At 38.3% G+C, this 22,323-nt stretch overlaps 1 protein-coding gene and 2 long non-coding RNA genes across 14 annotated transcripts in view; 2 read left to right on the forward strand and 1 right to left on the reverse strand.

The window, feature by feature from the left end:
* Positions 1-2,731: 2,731 nt before the first annotated feature.
* LOC127537709 (uncharacterized) lies at positions 2,732-4,271 on the forward strand. Of its 2 annotated transcripts, XR_007947519.1 has the most exons (3): positions 2,732-2,969; positions 3,662-3,806; positions 3,966-4,271. It is a non-coding gene; the product is annotated as an uncharacterized LOC127537709 (long non-coding RNA). The 2 variants fall into 2 exon arrangements; XR_007947518.1 differs by lacking the exon at positions 2,732-2,969 and having other exon boundaries at positions 2,980-3,806.
* A 2,574-nt stretch (positions 4,272-6,845) lies between these two features.
* Positions 6,846-8,504, reverse strand: LOC127537710 (uncharacterized). Its single transcript, XR_007947520.1, has 3 exons — positions 8,148-8,504; positions 7,311-7,419; positions 6,846-7,151 (listed from the first exon to the last, which is right to left on the reverse strand). It is a non-coding gene; the product is annotated as an uncharacterized LOC127537710 (long non-coding RNA).
* Positions 8,505-15,315: 6,811 nt separating this feature from the next.
* Positions 15,316-22,323, forward strand: part of LOC110952175 (disks large-associated protein 2) — a 147,801-nt gene continuing 140,793 nt past the window's right edge. For 5 of the 11 annotated variants that reach the window (XM_051960759.1, XM_051960752.1, XM_051960756.1 and 2 more), the window contains exon 1: positions 15,323-15,774. In XM_051960759.1, coding sequence (XP_051816719.1) covers positions 15,654-15,774 — 121 coding nt within the window. In that variant the 5' untranslated portion in view covers positions 15,323-15,653. Of the gene's footprint in view, positions 15,775-16,308; positions 16,364-21,348; positions 22,110-22,323 lie in introns of those variants that run through there. The other 6 variants (XM_051960753.1, XM_051960754.1, XM_051960755.1 and 3 more) reach the window with 5 other exon arrangements.

Consider the following 22,323-nt stretch of genomic DNA (forward strand, 5'->3'; position numbering starts at 1 on the left):
TCTTGGTCAGCAGTAACAGCGAGCTTCTACGCCTGATAAAAAGCTAACATTAGAAAGGATTAGCAACTGTTACTGTGATTAGAGTTAGCAAACAACTAAAACATGGAATAAAAATTGTTACCATTACAGCAGATTGTAGAGGCTCAGAAGCAGGAAATGAGTGCAAGACACAGATGAAATGCAAAGCTTCTTTATTACAATAATCGATAGAACACAGAAAAACTACAAACAAACTAATTCAGGAAACAGTACTACTAACTCGCATAAAGGAGAACACTGAACTCTAATGGCAAGGAGGACTAATGACAACTCAAATGCTACAGTTAACCCACTATTGGTATGACCAAGGTAGGAAAACAACCAACAGGAAGAACCAACCAAAACTAAACCTAGCCTTGAGTAAACTGAAAATTGCCCAGAACTAAATCCCCAAACCAAACTAGATAGACAGGCTACCATTAAGGTTCTAACAGAGGATGTCACAAAAATACTTCTGGTGTTACTCGGGCTGGTAAACCTTACTGACTCAAAATGGGGGACAGCATCTCCACAGGGAAGAGCCAGCTTCTCTTCAACAGGAGGGAGTTGGAAATCCTTTCCTTCCAGAATCCAGATAGCACACAAGGGGACTGGCATCCAAAGGGGATCCACAAATGAAGCGGGCCAGGATGGAGGGAGCGCTTTTCCCTAGAGCCGGCAGATGTAGGAAAATGGTCAGTGAAGGTGGTAAACATCCTCAGTCCACAGAATCCAGGGAAGCAGTGGAGAATCAGAGGAACCAGGTCACCAACAGCAGGAAGAAGACAACGCTAAAAAAATACACAAAAACAGAATTACTCCAAGGCTAGGACTGAATGGCACAGACTATTCAACTCATAGATTAAGTGTGGGATGAAGACAGTCCAGCAAAAGGTGACAACTGAATCCCACTTTTAAAAGACGCTGGAGAGGTTGAAACTGCTGGCTTCCACCTGCTGCTTAATCGTCTACACCTGGGGCTCGTCAGGACGGCACACACCTGTGAAGCGAGAGAGAGCAGGAACGGAGGAGGGAGCACTGCCACAGCCCACAGCCTAAGCTGTGACTGTGACAGGTACCATTGACGAGTAAGCTGAGCCAATCAAGTCTTTGATAGTATATTTCCTATTATTGATGGATGTGTAGCAAAAATTTTGAATCCCAAATGTCCTCCATTTCTGGAATTACCCCTTTATTAAAGATTTTGGTCTTTCGATCTGATAGCATCATCTCTTCATTTTGTGTTCAGTTTTTGTTATGTTTTTGAGCTGTACTGTTGCTGCACAAGTGTCCTGTTCTTCAGTGTGACTGCGTCTCCTCGCACTCAGATGGCTTTTGTGCAAATTTGAGCTCTCAGCCTTGGATTTTTGTGAGACAAGATGTAAGGGTGGTAAGAAGTAGTGACAATTTCTTTGGTCAACGCCACAGCTGGCATTCCATTGTCTGGGGAATTTTGACAGAGGGGTTTTATAAACATACAAAAGCTCTCGAGTAAAGATAGAAAATAGCTGTACCTAAGCCGCACACTTAATACCACGGTAGAAGAACAAGGTCCTGGATGCGCTTTAATCTCTGTGAGCCACTTAAAGATAGTTCAGCATTAAACTGGCAGTGACTTATAAAATCCAATCCAGACCAGTTTGTAATAAGCAATAGGTTGACATCCAGCCTCAAAGCAGTGCTTGTGGTACTCATTTTTTTCCTAAAAATTAAATGTGTGGGATGATTTTAAACTTATTTCAAACGATTCTATAGATCATAGCTAAAATAACAAAGCCAGAGGTCAGGCAATTTGCAATTTGCAATTCAACTGTATTTCTATACCACAAATTACGGTTTAAATTGTCTCAAGACACTTTACAGAACCCAAGTGGCTTGAACCCCCAGAGCAAGCCCTAAGGCGACAGTGGCAAGAGAAAAACTCCCTTCTAACAGGAACCTGGCTCATATGGGAGGACCCATCTGCTGCTGGGCTGAGACACACAAATGAGGTAAAGGGGGCAGGAGAGGGACGGATGAAGAGGGTGTGGGGGACAAGGAAACATACACAGGTTACATTGGCATACATGTATGATAAGAGTAACATAGATGATACATATAAGTGCAAGCTAACTTTGAAATGGGCGGCTGGAAGCAGTGGGCTGGAGGAAAGACAGCAGCAGCATCCCACAGTAGACATGATGGACACTAAGCCAGCTTAGTGATGCATCCAAATCTGGGACCAGGGATATATACATATATATATATATATATGGCATGCCTATGGCATGCCGTTTAGGAAATTATATATATAATGAAACTTGATATATATATAATGAAACTTGATATATATATAATGAAAGTCGATATATATATAACGAAACTTGATATATATATATAATGAAACTTGATATATATATAATGAAAGTCGATATATATATAATGAAACTTGATATATATATATAATGAAAGTCGATATATATATAATGAAACTTGATATATATATAATGAAACTTGATATATATATAATGAAACTTGATATATATATATATATATATATATATATATATATATATATATATATATCAACTTTCATTATATATATATCAAGTTTCATTATATATATATCGACTTTCATTATATATATGTCAACTTTCATTATATATATATCGACTTTCATTATATATATATCAACTTTCATTATATATATATATCAACTTTCATTTTATATATATATATATCGACTTTCATTATATATATATATATATCAACTTTCATTATATATATATCAAATCTTTTTTTCCTACCGAGCCCCGGAAGGGACATGTCCGTATGGCGAAGCGACAATGAAGGACACTCACCCGGACGAGAATTTTATTGAGTTTTATTTTGAAATCGGCCTGAAATACACAGACATTCAAGCAGTGCGATGCGCTAAGAGTCTGCCATGCAGACCAGCGATCCTGATAATGGTAAGTTTTATTTCTCCAACATCCTGCTGTTATCCTACTATGAATACGCTAGCTACAACAGTCCCACATCAGTATTATGAACGTTCCGCCAGCTAACGCGGTCCGGACACCGGATCACTGATTGGAGGTTGGCGTTGAACTATTGTTTGCCAGCCAGTTAGCCGCTGGTAAGCTAACAAGCTATGAAACAACTCCTTATAAAACCGGAGGAAAGCAGCAGCAATATTTCAGTCCAAGACCTGTATTCAGAACCTCCCACGCTGTTACACAATGACCCATTAATCATATTACTGAACTATATGGTTATCATTGAAATTTTCCTTGAAGAACCAGTGAACTCTTTGCGAACACATTTTAATTTATGTGTTGATTATGTTTCGTATCAGTAATACAAGTCTAAAAAACTGATTCAAATGATCAAGTTAACACAATGAAGTAAAGAGTACTGGTAATCTGCAGCTATTTTCATAATTTCAAGGTAAAATTCTGATGTGTGATTTTCTAGCTTTGCAGATGTGGAAATCCAATGCACTGATTTCTTATACACAGATGCTTTTGGTGTTTTTTGTTGTAAAATAAAACAAGGCATTTATCACTGTTGGAAATTATTACAGGTATTATTTGTAACACTTTCTAACATTGTATGGACAAAGCAATAAATCAGTTAATGGATAAAATCATTTGTATTACAGATGCTATCAACAGCATGTCTTGTTCATTTTATTAAGTTGTCGGCCTTGGATGATGAGGTCCAGTTACCAGGAGCACTAGTCTGCAGCTTACTGGTTCCGTCCTGCAGCTCCTCCACGCCGTCCTCCTCTCTACAGACCAAATCAAGTAAGATCTGTTTAGACTATGCAGACATCAACATGATCAGTATGTTATCTTTTGACCCATCCTAAAATCACAAAATAGAACATTTACTTTAAGTTAACTGTGTTTATGAAAATAGAAAATAATTACTGACAACTAATACTTTTTGGTGCTTTTATGCAGGAAAAGGGAACCAGGAAGCTGCTTTGGATCCTCTGCAGTATCTGGAGAGGTCAGAGGAACGGTTCTTGGAACAGATCAGAAGACACCAAGACGTGACCTCTGCCATGCTGCAGAACATCCAGAAGATGAATGAAAACCTTGGTTGCACTGATGGGACGCATGGCGTCGGTGCTGGAGCAACTGTCCCAGAATTAAACTGCATTGTTGACTATTGGCTTTTCTAGAAAATAAATCTTTTTTAGTACTTCACCTGTTTTGTATTTTACTCATGCACTTTGGGTGAATAAACAGAAATTTGTGATGAGAGATGCAAATTTTGTCTATAATGTACAGAGACTTTATTCAGTGTTCAGTGCACACTTTTGTTACACACATTTTGACAGATAAGCAGTTGTGCTTTTCAAGCAGATTTTAGTCAGAAACATCAGTAGCATATGTGTTTTTTTTTACTGTTACACCAATCTAGGTAGATAAACTGCACTACTGCAGCAGACATATTATTGAAATGTGCTTCTATTATGTGTCTACATACACTGCTCACAAATAGTTATTCAACTTTTGGGTGAAATTGATGGAAAATATAAAAAGTGCATGCTTTAGTGATATATCATAAAAATAGGGTATTTAACTAGAAACATGCAATAGTGATTTCCTCATCTCAAAAAAATTTATTGAATCAAAAGCTAACAACAGTGGAGGGTATGTCACAATAAAAATGTCTCAGTTTGGACAGAACAACAGCCTTCAGCTGAAATCCAGTACAATTGTGTCCCACCAGTGGCGTGATCATGGATGTGTCCAGGCAGCAGCTGACCTCTGCCTCGTAATTAGCCTTAAGACCAGCTATAAAGATAAACATAGATATTATCATTATCATCAACATATGGTGCATGTGTTTAACCTTTAAGCTATGTAGGGATGCAAATGTAGTCGAAGCTAAGTAGCTAAGCTAATGCTAACACGTTCAGTGTTCAGAATCAAAACATCTCTAAAAATTACCTGTTTTCTCAAACGTAGTCGCCGTTCCCTGTGACAACCATGAAGACAGATAATCACAGAAGAGCTCATCTGAAGAGCAAATGTCCAATAAGGTTCCTGTTTTTGTTTGCCATGTCCTTCCAGGGCTCAGTAGGAAAAAGTCTGAATATATGGAATGAAACTTTGAATAGATGGAATGAAAATCTGAACATTCTATATTCCGACTTTCATTATATATATATCTCAACTTTCATTATATATATATCAACTTTCATTATATATATATCAAGTTTCATTATATATATATCAAGTTTCATTATATATATATCAAGTTTCATTATATATATATCAAGTTTCATTATATATATATCGACTTTCATTATATATATATCAAGTTTCATTATATATATATCAAGTTTCATTATATATATATCGACTTTCATTATATATATATCAAGTTTCATTATATATATATATCAAGTTTCATTATATATATATCGACTTTCATTATATATATATCAAGTTTCATTATATATATATATCAAGTTTCATTATATATATATCAAGTTTCATTATATATATATCAAGTTTCATTATATATATATCAAGTTTCATTATATATATATCGACTTTCATTATATATATATCAAGTTTCATTATATATATATCAACTTTCATTATATATATATCAAGTTTCATTATATATATATCGACTTTCATTATATATATAATTTCCTAAACGGCATGCCATACATGCCGTTTAGGAAATTATATATATAATGAAACTTGATATATATATAATGAAACTCGATATATATATAATGAAACTTGATATATATATATAATGAAACTCGATATATATATAATGAAAGTTGATATATATATAATGAAAGTCGATATATATATAATGAAACTTGATATATATATAATGAAAATTGATATATATATAATGAAAGTTGATATATATATATAATGAAAGTTGATATATATATAATGAAAGTCGGAATATAGAATGTTCAGATTTTCATTCCATCTATTCAAAGTTTCATTCCATATATTCAGACTTTTTCCTACTGAGCCCTGGAAGGACATGGCAAACAAAAACAGGAACCTTATTGGACATTTGCTCTTCAGATGAGCTCTTCTGTGATTATCTATCTGTCTTCATGGTTGTCACAGGGAATGGCGACTACGTTTGAGAAAACAGGTAATTTTTAGAGATGTTTTGATTCTGAACACTGAACGTGTTAGCATTAGCTTAGCTACTTAGCTTCGACTACATTTGCATCCCTACATAGCTTAAAGGTTAAACACATGCACCATATGTTGATGATAATGATAATATCTATGTTTATCTTTATAGCTGGTCTTAAGGCTAATTACGAGGCAGAGGTCAGCTGCTGCCTGGACACATCCATGATCACGCCACTGGTGGGACACAATTGTACTGGATTTCAGCTGAAGGCTGCTGTTCTGTCCAAACTGAGACATTTTTATTGTGACATACCCTCCACTGTTGTTAGCTTTTGATTCAATAATTTTTTTTGAGATGAGGAAATCACTATTGCATGTTTCTAGTTAAATACCCTACTTTTATGATATATCACTACAGCATGCACTTTTTATATTTTCCATCAATTTCACCCAAAAGTTGAATAACTATTTGTGAGCAGTGTATGTAGACACATAATAGAAGCACATTTCAATAATATGTCTGCTGCAGTAGTGCAGTTTATCTACCTAGATTGGTGTAACAGTAAAAAAACAACAACGTATGCTACTGATGTTTCTGACTAAAATCTGCTTGAAAAGCACAACTGCTTATCTGTCAAAATGTGTGTAACAAAAGTGTGCACTGAACACTGAATAAAGTCTCTGTACATTATAGACAAAATTTGCATCTCTCATCACAAATTTCTGTTTATTCACCCAAAGTGCATGAGTAAAATACAAAACAGGTGAAGTACTAAAAAAGATTTATTTTCTAGAAAAGCCAATAGTCAACAATGCAGTTTAATTCTGGGACAGTTGCTCCAGCACCGACACCATGCGTCCCATCAGTGCAACCAAGGTTTTCATTCATCTTCTGGATGTTCTGGAGCATGGCAGAGGTCACGTCTTGGTGTCTTCCGATCTGTTCCAAGAACCGTTCCTCTGACCTCTCCAGATACTGCAGAGGATCCACAGCAGCTTCCTGGTTCCCTTTTCCTGCATAAAAGCACCAAAAAGTACTAGTTGTCAGTAATTATTTTCTATTTTCATAAACACAGTTAACTTAAAGTAAATGTTCTATTTTGTGATTTTAGGATGGGTCAAAAGATAACATACTGATCATGTTGATGTCTGCATAGTCTAAACAGATCTTACTTGATTTGGTCTGTAGAGAGGAGGACAGCGTGGAGGAGCTGCAGGACGGAACCAGTAAGCTGCAGACTAGTGCTCCTGGTAACTGGACCTCATCATCCAAGGCCGACAACTAAATAAAATGAACAAGACATGCTGTTGATAGCATCTGTAATACAAATGATTTTATCCATTAACTGATTTATTGCTTTGTCCATACAATGTTAGAAAGTGTTACAAATAATACCTGTAATAATTTCCAACAGTGATAAATGCCTTGTTTTATTTTACAACAAAAAACACCAAAAGCATCTGTGTATAAGAAATCAGTGCATTGGATTTCCACATCTGCAAAGCTAGAAAATCACACATCAGAATTTCACCTTGAAATTATGAAAATAGCTGCAGATTACCAGTACTCTTTACTTCATTGTGTTAACTTGATCATTTCAATCAGTTTTTTAGACTTGTATTACTGATACGAAACATAATCAACACATAAATTAAAATGTGTTCGCAAAGAGTTCACTGGTTCTTCAAGGGAAATTTCAATGATAACCATATAGTTCAGTAATATGATTAATGGGTCATTGTGTAACAGCGTGGGAGGTTCTGAATACAGGTCTTGGACTGAAATATTGCTGCTGCTTTCCTCCGGTTTTATAAGGAGTTGTTTCATAGCTTGTTAGCTTACCAGCGGCTAACTGGCTGGCAAACAATAGTTGAACGCCAACCTCTAATCACTGATCCGGTGTCCGGACCGCGTTAGCTGGCGGAACGTTCATAATACTGATGTGGGACTGTTGTAGCTAGCGTATTCATAGTAGGATAACAGCAGGATGTTGGAGAAATAAAACTTACCATTATCAGGATCGCTGGTCTGCATGGCAGACTCTTAGCGCATCGCACTGCTTGAATGTCTGTGTGTTTCAGGCCGATTTTAAAATAAAACTCAATAAAATTCTCGTCCGGGTGAGTGTCCTTCGTTGTCGCTTCGCCATACGGACATGTCCCTTCCGGGGCTCGGTAGGAAAAAAAGATTTGATATATATATAATGAAAGTTGATATATATATATATAATGAAAGTCGATATATATATAATGAAACTTGATATATATATAATGAAAGTTGATATATATATATAATGAAACTTGATATATATATAATGAAAGTTGATATATATATAGTGAAAGTCGATATATATATATAATGAAAGTCGATATATATATATATAATGAAAGTCGAGATATATATATAATGAAAGTTGATATATATATATATAATGAAAGTCGATATATATATAATGAAAGTTGATATATATATATATATATCAACTTTCATTATATATATCAAGTTTCATTATATATATATCGACTTTCATTATATATATATCAAGTTTCATTATATATATATCAAGTTTCATTATATATATATCGACTTTCATTATATATATATCAAGTTTCATTATATATATATCAAGTTTCATTATATATATATCAAGTTTCATTATATATATATCGACTTTCATTATATATATAATTTCCTAAACGGCATGCCATATATATATATATACATATATATATATATATATATATATATATACATATATATATATATATATATATATATATATATATATATATATATATATATATATGTATATGAAGGCCCTTTGCTTTTTGGTACATTTGACACAACAGGCAGGGACTTCAAATCACTTTAACTTACAATGCCATTACAATGGCAGCAAAACTGCTGCAGGGGAAACTAAGTGCAATCAGGAGGAGAAACAACATGCAAGATTCATATGTAGAAAATAACCAGAGATATAATAGTTGAAGATGAAAACATGAAGACAGATGCAGGTTTGGCTAGCTGATAGAAATCTAAGACAAACTAGTCAACTTCTGCAGAGAAAAAGACTATAAAGAAATGTTGTAAATGTGCATTACATCAGTTGATATGTGATCTGTTGAATTCAAACTACAGAATCCTAGTGGGTTTTCAGCACCATGAAGAGACAGAACAAGTTTAAACATCTGTCAGACTCTAAAGCGTTCTTACTGTCACTTTGGTTAAAGTAATTCAATTTGAGTCTTTCAGCACCATAGACAGAGAACAATGGTTGTCTCTGGTGCCCTCCACTGTCTACACTTAGTACTTACAGAACTTATAAACATCCATTATCTACACACGACAGCATGTTTTTGGGCTGTGGGAGGAAATGGAAGTACCTGTACCATGCACAGAAAGAACATGCAAACTCCAAGCAGAAAGATCCTGGGAAGGGGGGCTCGTGAACCGGGGATCTTCTAGCAGCAAGGTGAAAATGCTAACCACCAAGCCACTGTGTAGCCCTGCTAATAAATATACTTTTACTCATATTGAGTTTTAGAACAAACAAAGTTGTTGGTGTGATGCAGAATATTTACTGAGGTAAATCGAGCTACTGGAGTTAAAATGTGATCCTTCGTATCTACCGAGGATCTACACAAGGTTGTTAATGCTTTCACTTTTTCTTGACTAGATTTCTGTAATGCTTTTTAAACAAGTATTACTTTGGCTTTCCCTCATCACCTTCACTTGATTCAAAATACTGCGGACAGGATTATCACAGGATCATATAACTCCCATAATGGCTTCTGTTCACTGGTTCTCTGTTTATTTTCTCACTGAATTAAATTTGTTATTGTTGACCTACCGCTTCTTATATGAAAGATCTATTACCATAATCCTCTACTCTTCAGGTTACTCCCACTGGGACTAAGGCTTGTAGTGCTTTTGCAGTCTAGAACTCTAGACTTGCTAAATGCGTCACTGTTTTTAAATTTCTTGTTAAGATGATCTCTCTTGTGTTCCTTATTTCAGAGACTGTCCTCCTTGAAAAAATGACCACATAGGTCGTCTGTACACGCCCGTATTACGACCGAGTGTTACGTTTTGAAGTTAAGCGACCTCTAGCGGTTGAGTAAATATTGACACTCCGGTGTCTCAGCTGAAATGTCACCATGAACAAACTTTGACCTAACACTAACCCTAACCCTAACCCTAACATAACCCTAACCCTAAACCCGTCTTGCGAAAGTGAGGGAAAAGCCGTTTCACGAGGGAAAAGCCGTTTCATGAGGGAAAAGCCATTTCGCGAATTAAATCCCGTAATGCTGTCCTGTCTCCCGTAGGGGCGCTAACCTAAATACGCTCTCATGGGTCATATTCAGGGGCACGTACATACGACCTGTGTGGTCGTATGAGTTTCAGGGCTTGTTGTTATTTCACTGTATCATTTCTGATTTCAGTGTTATTCTATGGGAGTAATTGTATATTCCACAAAAGCAGCAGATGGAAAAACAACACTTTCAGAAAACAATTGTATATGATACATTTGTGTAAGTTTTGTAAGGGTTATGTACACACTGCAGCAGTGTTTGTTTTACCTTTTAGACTGAAATCCATTCCTCCCATTTGACTAAAACCTACTTGCAGACTGTTGGAATTGTTAGACTGAAGTAATCCATAACTTTTGTTTATTTGGTGAGTTCAGATTGATTTGAAATGTTTCCATCAAAGTACAGTCTGCTGGTTTCTGCAGGGTGAGCAAAGGTTAAGAGATGCAGACTGTTTTCAGCTTCAGGCAGTGTTCAGCTCTGCACCCACATGTTTCCTGAGTGACCTATGCATCTCACTGCAAAATCGGTTTCTGAGCAATCAATCCCACCATGTTTCTTCACTCCCCTCCCACACACTGTTATTACCATACACATTGTCTTAAGGCTCTTAGGAACTCTTCTAGAAAAGTAGGCATAAGTGTCATAAAAAAATTCTGAACTTCATGAATCTTCTCTGGAATGATATGCCACCCCTGTAATGTAATAGTTTTGGGATCTGATGTGCTAAAAGTAAATATAATAATATAATTATGGCAAATGCTATTAGACTGAATAATAGAGTTAAAACATGTGTATGAAATACATAATGATGAATGTTTTGTTCATGACTGATGTTTTGATGGTTTTGAGGGCTACATATATAAGACAAACAATCACACTCACATTCACATCTACAGGCAATTTAGAGTAATCAATTAACCTCAGCATATTTTTGGACTGTGGGAGGAAGCTGGAGTGAACGGAGAAAACCCACGCATGCACAGGGAGAACATGCAAACTCCATGCAGAAAGATCCCGGGAAAGCCGGGATGTGAACCAGGGATCTTCTTACTGCAGGGCGAAAGTGCTAACCACTACTCTACTGTGCAGCCCTTAACAATACATAATGGTGCAAAATGCATGAAATCTGTCACAAAATAATATGGGTAAAATGTGATGGAGGGCTGAGGCAAAGTCTGAACGTGTCTGGTAGAGATGTGATGTTCGGAAACAAGCCAGTCACTTGAACGGCTCTTTTAAGTGAACGTTGAGAACCAGTTCACAGTTGTGAGCTATTCTTATATGCAAATTGCCCACACTTTCTTCACGTTTCACCTGTTTTTCCCATGAGTGAGAGTTGTCCAAGCTGCCTTCATGTGAACAGCCAGTGACATCTCCGAGTTTGAGTTGTCCACAGCAGCTCCATTCATGTGAACACAGCTATGAGTAGCTAACTTAGAGAAGGAGAAGTGTAAGCGTTGCCCAAGTCTTACTGATTGGAGACTGAAGCAGAGCAGCATTTACCACTTTATCAGGGAGGAGGAGATATTAGTAACTGAAAAAACCCCAAAATGAGCAAAAACCCACACATACACAGGGAGAACATGCAAACTCCATGCAGAAAGACCACGGGAAGGTGAGGATGCAAACTTGGGATCTTCTCGGTAAAAGTTTAGGCAAAAGTGTTTACCAATCGAGCCACTAATGAACGACTGAATATGTGGAGTTTCCTCTTAGTTTTCTGTGTTGACTTAGAGATAACTTATTACTGTGTATCTGTACCTTCATCCTGTTAACTTTGGGTTTGTTTTGTCCCTGACATGATGTTAACTCTTTGATGTAAATAATTTGCTGGGTTTCTTAAATTTCCTTTAGTTTGAGCCCTATGATAGATGTTTGTTCTGGTACTTCTTGCATTTTTTCCCTTTGTAACTTAAAGACAGGTCTGTGCTCCCGTGTTTCTCACATTATTGGTATCAAGGTTGTGGCACTTAGACGCTGACTATGGCAGCTTCAACCCATGGATTTGTCATCCAGTCAATCACCGATAGATTGGTGAACCATAGTTGAACCATTTATCCAATGACAATTGCACACCTGATTTACATGTCAGTATATCTGTTTGGCCTCATGTCCTTGTCCATTTTGACTCTGATGAAGACAAAGTAGTGTTGACAGATTACTCTGTTTACTCAGTAAAAGGCTGCAAGTTGAGCAATGTGCTTCAGTCTCCTTTTGTACAATGAAAATTTGCTGCCCTCAAGCTGAGAAGCACCTGCACTCTAAATAGTCATTCAAGGGACCTATTCCCACCACTGAATCAAAATGTTGTTGTGTGCCTCTAGTTTGAGTCAGTGTTCATGACTCAACAATAAGGAAGAGACTGGGCAAAAATGGCATCCGTGGCAGAGTTCCATGGCGAAAATCACTGCTGACCAAAAAGAACATAAAGGCTCATCTGACTTTTGCAAAAAAAAAAAAAAAAAATCTGAATGACAGCTAAGACTTTTGGTAGAATATTTTCAGGACTGATGAGACGAAAGTTGAACTTTTTTGGAAGTTACATCTCGTTACATCTGGAGTCAAAGTAACAGAGCAGTTCAGAAAAAGAACATCATACCAACAGTCAAACATGATGGTAGTAGTGTGATGATCTGGGGCTGCTTTGCTGCTTTAGGACTCTGGCCTCTTCCCAGGAGCGTGTGTGACTGGCTTCACTCATTCCCATTCTGAAAACTCTTGTATAACTTACTGATATTTCAATAGTCCCATTCTTTTAGTGGGTAAGAATGGTACAATTTGATTTGACAAATTTGTTCAGCTGGAAGGGTTTTTAATGTCATTCATAATTTGTGGGGCGATTTAAATACTGAGTATAACAGACACTTGCTCTTCAAAATTTAGAAAGTTTTGAACAATTTAAAAAGTTCAACAGTATTGTTGAACTCATTCAATTCATGAAAGCTAACTGGAGCAAGTCATTTTTAAAAGATGGCTATCAAAACATTGTGTTCAGTAATTATGACAATTAAAGACATCCATCCATCATCTGTACACCGTTTAATCCTCTGAAGTGGGCTGGAGTCTATCCTAGCTGACTTAGGGTGAAGGCAGGGGACAACCTGGACAGGTCACCAGTCTATCACAGGGCTACACACAGAGACACAGAATCACACTCACATTCACACTTATGGGCAATTCAGAATCACCAACTAACCAGCCAGAATGCCTGGTGAGAACCCACGCAGCACAGAGAGAACATAACTCCACACAAAGATCGCAGGCCAGGACGCGAACTGGGGATCTTCTATCAAAACGAGCCCAAGTAGAGACATAACACACCAAAATTATTAATAAAAAATATTTTTTAAAAAGAAAAACTATTTTAGCAAGGACTGAGCTTATAGATTCATGTTTATGCTAACCATTAAGCAGGTGCTAAATAAAAATAGCTATGTATAGGGCGCCCCAGTAGCTCAACTGGTTGAGTGGGCGACCCATAAAAAGGGCTATAGACGCAGTGGCCACTCTTCTCCCCATATTTCCGATCTTTCTCCACTGTCCTACATAATAACTAAATGTGAATCATAAATTCCCCTCACTCATTGTCATTTGTTAGCTTCATGCTGAATGTTGGTGTAAAATGCACAGAGAAGGCTGCTTCTGTTTGTCACATATTTTCTTTTGAATTACTTCTGACTTTTATCCTTTTATTAATGTGATTATTATTCTAACTGTTAGTGGCCGTTTAATCACACGTTGGCGTTTGCATTTTAGATGTACCTTTTTATTTGTTGTTACTCTCTTTATTTACACATTTCTGACAGTTACATGTTTATTATGGCAGTATAAAGGTGTGAAAGCAGTGTTACTGCCTAATTTTGCAATTTTTCATTGCGTTTCAGTCTCCATCACAATATCTCCAAATGGACTGAATACTTGTAGGTGAAGTGGAAACTGAGTCCCAAATCATGGGCCAGATTCTGAGACTTGATCGTGTTTAAATGTTTAAAAAGCTTCTTCAAAGATCTTCAGCGAATCACCAGGAGAAGTCTGCATTGAGAGGCAGCAGGATTTATTGTGGACAGAAAATCCAGGAGCAATTCTTAGCAGTGATAACACCGCGAGAAAATGCTGAACATACTGAGCTGTGCATCATCTTTTATGCTGTGAGAGTTGGCCATTTTCTTCATGCCTATAGGATATATTCTTAGAGAGATAGTTCTGACACCATTTTATTTTTCTACATCTTTTGGTCAGATCTTGGTATCAGGTTATCATATTTCATTGCTAGATCACGTTTTACAAGAGGACATGTTCATTAGGTTATCATTAGGTCATGTTTTACAGAGAACATGTCCAGACATGTTCAGACTTTTCCCTATTATTTTGTGACACATTTCATGCATGTTAGACCATTGTGTATTGCTACTTTTCTAATATAGTTTAACAGTTATAATGCCTTAAGTTTACATTTTTATGTTTTGAGCACTCCAGATTTAATTTTCTAGAAAGCATATAATTTGTCTTTACACCAAAATGCATGTTTTACTTTATCATCTTCCAGCTGTGTGTGAGTGTGTGTGTGTCCACTCAGCTGGAAGATATATCATCAAAACATCACTGATTACTAAAGCCTTCATTATTACATAATTCAACTCTATTCTTCGGTTTAATAGCATTTGTCATAATTATATTTTACTTTTAATACATCGTACCCCAAAAATATTAAACTACAAAGGCAACTGAATAAAAAACTTGAATAAATAATTGTAACTGTTTCCAACTATAAAAGTCACATTTACTGTCAGCCACCAGAACACATACTACAGTCTCTGTGTATTTTCACTTTAAATCATCTGCAGGGTGTTTGGAGGGTTTAGTGGTGGGGTGCACTGAGGGAGTGCTTCTACTTTATTAACACTCCCTGATTTCTGTTTGCATTAGAAGTTGCGTGCAGCGTTATTTCTTATCCATTGGGTCAATAGAAATGGGTGACAGTGGGTGCAGACTTTGTAAAAATGGCGTCTGATACCAGCTGCCTTCAGCAGAGGAGCAGTGCGTCCAGTGAGAAGAACATCAGTGCGTTCTAAGTCATCTCCAGAAGATGAAGTCTGCCGCTGCAGCAGGACTTGCGTCGGACAAGAAAAGCCACAGAAGCCGCTTTCATCATGGGAAACTACGGCTGCCGTGCTGCAGTTGTTTCCAGAGAGCAAGGCAATGAGCAGTTTCACCGATATCAGGGGACATGATCGCCTTCCACTTATTTATCTCCCGTATACTGTCGAAGAAGAAGAAGAAGTGACCTTCTGCGGGGCGGAAGATGTCAGCGCTGAAAAAGGTAGGAAGGACGCGCAGTGTGTGAGCATGAAGCAGCGCAGCGCTGCTCCCTGTTGTTGTTGTTGTTGTTTTTGTTGTTGTTGTTGGTTAATCTCAGGTGCATCTACATGAGCTGTGATGGAGGCTGATTTAGACCATCTGAAACCAGGGCGTCGCACCTGGCCACGCAAAGTGTGCATGTTAGAAACTGTGTGAAGTTCTGTAGGGCGATCAGTGAGTCAGTGTGTGAAGGATTTGCTCACTTGTCATAGTATTCCTGATTCCTACAGTCATCAGCATCAATGATGCGGGGTGTGTGGGTGAGGTGTTCATGTGTTTGGAGGTGGAGATGGGGAGGAGGGAGGGAGGGTGAGGGCAGTTAAAGCCATTGAGAATGGAGGGGACCCACAGCTTCCTCTCTCAAATTTCCTCTGTCCAGAAATGCCCACATGTTCGCATTGTGCTGCTCCCCTCCATTCAGCCAATGTGTATGTGTGTGTGTGGTGACTCAGCTGTATTGTACTATATCTGTCATCCATCTTTTCATTTGTCACAGGTGTTACCATGGCTACTACAGACTCACTGCTGTCTTTTCTTTGAGAAGGACTCAGGTAAGCGGTGGGAGGGGTGAATGATGACGAGGAGTTGCTCAGACTAATAGGCAGCTCTGTCTTTTCATTTTGTGTAGCGGCTTTATAGTAGTAGCCGTGATCTGAAGGAATGACAGTGTGGTGGTGAAACCTTCTCTGTCAGGGGGATGCTGGAGTCTATCCCAGCTGACTTAGGGTGAAGGCAAGGGACACCCTGGACAGGTAACTAATCTATCACAGGACTACATGTACAGACAAACAATCACACTCGCATTCACACCTACAGACAATTCAGAGTCACCAATTAACCTCAGCATGTTTCAGTTTCCCCTTTAGCTTTCAGCTGGGTCACTGGTCTGTCCGTACCAGTGTGTACAGCACTAAAACATCATAACTGTAGCTAGCCAAGAGGGCATGACAGACCTTCAAAATTATTAATAAAATCTTAAAATATACAGCTTAAAATATAAGATGTACTGGGAGTTGATGTGAAGAGATTGAAATTGAATGATGTGATCACATGTCTTGGTTGTGGTTTAAAGCCTGGCAGTTGAGTTCTTTACATTCTGAAGCTGATCAATATCTTTCTGGTTCAGGCAGGTAAAAGGGCTGTTGCAGCTGTCTAAGTGAGATGAAATAAATATGTAATATTAAATGACCACAGTCATGGTCAACTAGCACAAAGCCTACTTTTGTAATCATGTGCAGTAGACTTAGTCTTTAACCACCGTTCCTTCATAAAAATGCAATAAAATATACATCTACTGTAACATGCTCTTTGCTAATTTGAAAATAGCAAGCAATATCAGTCAGTAATTTTTATTCAAAAATTAGTTTTTACTATACTAGTTTTTAGGAGTTTAATCAATGACCAGATATATATTTTCATCTTTCAAAGTTGATCAAGTTAGAAAACAGTTGCCTTTTTTTATTTTTTATTTACAAATTTAGTGGAAACAAAGCAACATTAATTTGGGTTGAAGCTGTCATGTTATTAGTTTTACAAATTCATGATCTCTTTGTTTAGCAGTCACACATTTGATGGTATCTCCATCAGTGGTCCATCACCTGTTTTCAGTGTGTTGCACTGCCAGTACTGAATTGAATCTTCACGTCACTTCACAGTTGAAAAAATGTTTTGCAATTCAAATTGCAGTTGCAATAGCCATCCATCTATTGTCTATACACTGCTTGATCCTCATTAGGGGGGGATGGGGGGCGGGGGGGCGGTGGTGGACTGGAGCCTATCCCAGCTGACTTGGGGCGAAGGTAGTGGACACCCTGTACAGGTCACCAGTCCATCACAGGGCCACATGTACAAACAGTCACACTCACATTCACACCTACGGGCAATTTTAGAATCATCAAGTAACCTCTGCATATATTTGGACTGTGGGAGGAAGTACCTGGAGAAAACTCACATAGGAGGACATGCAAACTTCATGCAGAAAGATCCCGGAAAGTCTGGGACACAGACCAGGGATCTTCTTGCTGCAAGGTGAAAATGCTAATCGCTACACCACTGTGGAACCCCAGTTGCAATATCTATTGGAAAAATTGCAGTTGTTAACTATTTTTCTGCTAATCATTTGGCCCTACTTACAGTCACAAGTATTAACTGCTGCTTTTGACTCTGTGTGCTGAGCATGTTTATGTTTCATGTGCTTGAGACAACTGTAGAGCAAGACCCTTAAAGAGAACAGGTTGGCAAAGACGGCGAACAAACTTGTGGTACTATGGTAGTTATATGATGTGTGGAGAATTTGAATACAGAGCAAAGATAGTTGTTAATTAGTTAAACTCAGCACGGATCCTTCTGTCAGTTGAGGTCAGAGCACAGAGATCCATCCAAGAAAAAAAGCACTGCAGGAGTCCACTGCCTTTCTCTTGGCATTTTCAGGCATTGTAGATGATGAAATGCTGTCTCACATCAGCACGAACCTCAAATACCTCACTGCCACTGTTATGCTTTTGAAGCCAAAGGCCAAGATGAAATCTTTAAAGAGTAATCTTACATTTATTCATTTTTTTTCTTGCCATGAAAATTTTATTCTCTGACACAACGGACAGAAACAGGTACATAGAGAATAATACTGTAACAACTAAACAACATGGTGTGCTTCATTCATGTAACAGGTAACATTCCTGTGCACACTGCTGCTGTCTCCATGTTTATCAGCCCTACAACCCATGTGATTTTTAAAAGCAGCATGGTTTGCGCTCTTTCCTCGTCATCAAAGTTATTCTTTTTGCCAAGCGATCCAAATGCGTGAAAAGGACTGTTAGTTAATGAATCTGCTATTGCCTTTATAATTGATTACGTTATGAAGAAGTGGCAAAACTGAACTTCCTGTTTAATCATATTTGATAATCCATAACTACTGTACGTAGCAAAAGAAGAATCAGCCAGGAAATTCTTTATTAGAATCAGCCTACAGATGATAAAGCATTCTGTAGAAAATGGATGGATGGATGGATGGATGGATGGATGAATGGATGGATGGATGGATGGATGGATGGATGGAATTGTTCAGTGGCTTTAATACCCTTACCAGAATATACCCATGTACTGTAAACATCTGGCTGTTCCAAATAGGATGAGTAATATTAATGCTCAATTCTGTGAATTTTAATTTAATTGGTCAGAAATACGGCATAGTAGTTTCATTTAGGCAGAGCATTCTGTAGTGTTGGCTAAGCCCTTACTACAATGATGTAACTGCACCTTATTATTATTCGGCTGTGGGAAAACAGACTATTCAAAAAGTTTCAGCACTTATGTTCCTGTCCAGAAGTGCTTGTTGTTGTTTACCGTAGAGAATAGTAACATGCAGATAGTAGAAGGGGAGGAGAAAGCCATGTGAAATGCGTGGTCAATGGCAGGCTGACAACCACAATCTGCATCTTTTGAGTCAGAATAAACATAGAGGAGCACATGAAAATAGTATTTTAATTCCAACGACACGACAATTAAAGTTTCTTTGTTGGTGTGTAACTGAAAAATGATCAAACATTTTAAAGTCAGGTTTTGCTGTTTTTAAACTGAGGTTTTAATTCTTTGTTTTGCTCATCAGTGTCTTCAGTGTATTTCTCCTAACTCTATTAGCTTGTGTTGTTGCCATGTTTGAGATCATAACACCTATGTAACAAAAGAAACTCACACATGAAATTTGATAGTATTAGTGGTGCTTGAAAAAAGATCATGTGTTTATAATCTGAAAAGGTCTTTTTACATTACAAATGAGCTGACACTGGAGTTTCAGCTCAACCACACGTCAGAGATTATCTATGAGTTAATCATGTGTAGTGTCTTACTGTAGTTTTACAGGCTTTGTCAGCACAAACGCTTGTGATGAAGTGTAGATACGGGACCATCTCGGCTGTTTTGATGAGCATTACCTAAAGAATTGTTCAAGTTTTTTTCTTTATCAGCCACCCGCAGAACTTGCTTTTGTTCATACCTTAGTCATCATTTTCTCAAGGTTGAGGCAGAATGTTAATGACTGTGCAGACCAGATCGTTTTAGGGAATATAAAGCAGGCAAGTCAAATATCAGGAGCAGCGATGCTGTTTATGACTTTTTGTCAGAAGGAGAGTTTGAACTTTAACAGAATCACACCACTAGGTGGGACTGTTCACTTTGATAGCATTTCCAACTGCTGCTATGGCATACTGTAGCTACTGGTGTATTTCAAAAACTGGCCATTTTCACCACCCAGTACAGGCAGTGTGCCATGTTGCATTGGAAGAATGTGTTTACTTAATTTGGTTGCTTGCTCTGTTCAACAGTTTGTGCAAGTGTAATTGTGTTAGGACAAAATGCAAAAGAATCCCTAGATGACATGGCTAGTATGTTCTTAACTGAATTAAGGATTTTTAATGTAGAAATTGTTTGACAGTTATGTGTCAACTATCAAGATCATTTTAGTACTGTGATTATTCTGTTCTTGCATGTGGCAAGACTGACCTGCTGTGCACTCATGTCTTTTACTGGCTTGTAGTGTTTCCAGGAGGGTAAAAGCTTCAAGTATGAGATCACTTATAGAGAGCTTCCTTCTCTGGATTTATCATTATATTTCTCGTTTGGTTTGATCTAGGACTTCCCTGTACTTGTGGCTAAGCTAATTCTTTGTGTCCACAATGCTTTGGAAAACACCAGTATTTTTTTTTTTTCATTTTGATTTTATGAATGGTCTTGTAGCTTTCTAATATGGTTGATGCTACAGGTACGGACCCGTACCCGTAGCATATCTGTAGACACTACCTTCTAATATAGATTCTGAAATATACACGAACACCATTTTCAGTCCATTTTGATTTGCTGTCAGTCTGCACACATACTGCTACTGATGTAATACAAGAAAACCATGTGTCATAGCTTTTTTGTTGGAGCACTACTACACAAAATCAGACTATGTTTCTGTGCCATTCTTTTTGATCTGCTGCAGTTATTGCTTACATGTCATTTTCATCTAGAGAAGGAGCACTCATATTTCTCTGGAGTAGCACCCGTGCTCTTCAGAATACCAAATAGTCTTGCGTTTGGCCTAAAATCAGTATGATCTTTTCCCAATCTGTACTTATTTCTGTGTCAGATTGTCTCTCAACCTTTGAAGCTCTGCTATGCTGTAGGACAGAGAAGAGGCCGGTGAAGGAGGGAGGACGTGAGGGGAATGTGAGGATGACTAAACTTGGAGATGAGGTGCTTTACTGCTTGGTGGAGTGTGCGGCTGTAGCTTGGGTAAGAGGTAATCTTAGGACTTCCAAAAACAGGAAATATGTGTAAGTTTCATGTTATAATTGTCCTGGAGCTAGTGCCGTGCTGGCATGAAGTAGAACTATCAGTTTTAGCATCATGTTCACTGTTGCTTAACTTTCTTGATGCACTAAATGCCATTTTAAACACCTGCACATGGCATGAAAAAATCTGTGTGACGTAAGCAGGGTCCCAACAAGACCAGGAAACAACTCCCTCCTTTTTGGTTGGAGGAGTGATGTCATCGCAGGGAGAGCGTGAGGTTGGCTGAGGTTTTATTGAGCTTGGTATTTTATCACCAAGAGCACCAGACATATGACCACATGCACCGGTCAATGCGCTGTCACAGAGCAGGCAAACTGACAGCTAAATATCATGGCAGCTGGTTTCTGACTCATTACAGCCCCCCTTCAGAGAGAGAGAAGCGTGAGGCGAAGGCACAAAAGCAGAGAACTGCAGATACAGAACCCCAGAAGGAAAGAGAGACAGCATGAGTGTGCATGCTGATGGGGATAGGAGCGTGTGGAGCTACAGAGCTGCAGAATCCTGAATCCAGCAGATGGAGACTCCGTGTCCTTGTTTTGTGGTGATCTGTGGGAGCAACATGCAGCTCGCGCCGCTGCCTCGCACTGCTGCAGTGGAGGAGTAAATGCAGAGCCCATCACTGCTCCAGGTGATCCACAGCAGCCCAGCCCGGCAGACTGCTCCCTCCTCAGCCTTCCCTCTCCTCCTCTTCCTCCTTCTCCTTCTCCACCTCCACCTCCTCCTCTTCCTCCTCCACCTCCTCTTTCTCCTCCTCCTCTTCTTCCTCCTATGTCAGTGCTCCATTTCTCTGAGGGCTTTGGGAAGAAAAAACAAGAAAGGAACAGAAAAACAGGGGAGAAATCCTGCTTTCCCCTCCGTTCTCAGATGTGACACACCTCTGCATGACAGTCCGCTGCTTCCCTATCACCGTGTGAAGACGCACCGCATATGTGCTCCAATGTCTCCGGAACATAGACTCGCAGCAAGGTAAGAAGACTCAGACTCATCTGCAAAAAATTTTTTAGCCTTTTTTTTGGAGGTGGGGGGGCATTTTTTTCAAGACATTTTCTGTGGAACTGTTACATCCGTGTGTGTGTGTGTGTGTGTGTGTGTGTGTGTGTGTGTGTGTGTGTGTGTGTGTGTGTGTGTGTGTGTGTGTGTGTGTGTGAATTTAACAGGTAGATGAGAAGTTGCCACAGCA

Source organism: Acanthochromis polyacanthus, chromosome 16, assembly GCF_021347895.1.
Source record: "Acanthochromis polyacanthus isolate Apoly-LR-REF ecotype Palm Island chromosome 16, KAUST_Apoly_ChrSc, whole genome shotgun sequence".
In the NCBI taxonomy this organism is placed as follows: Eukaryota; Metazoa; Chordata; class Actinopteri; family Pomacentridae; genus Acanthochromis; species Acanthochromis polyacanthus.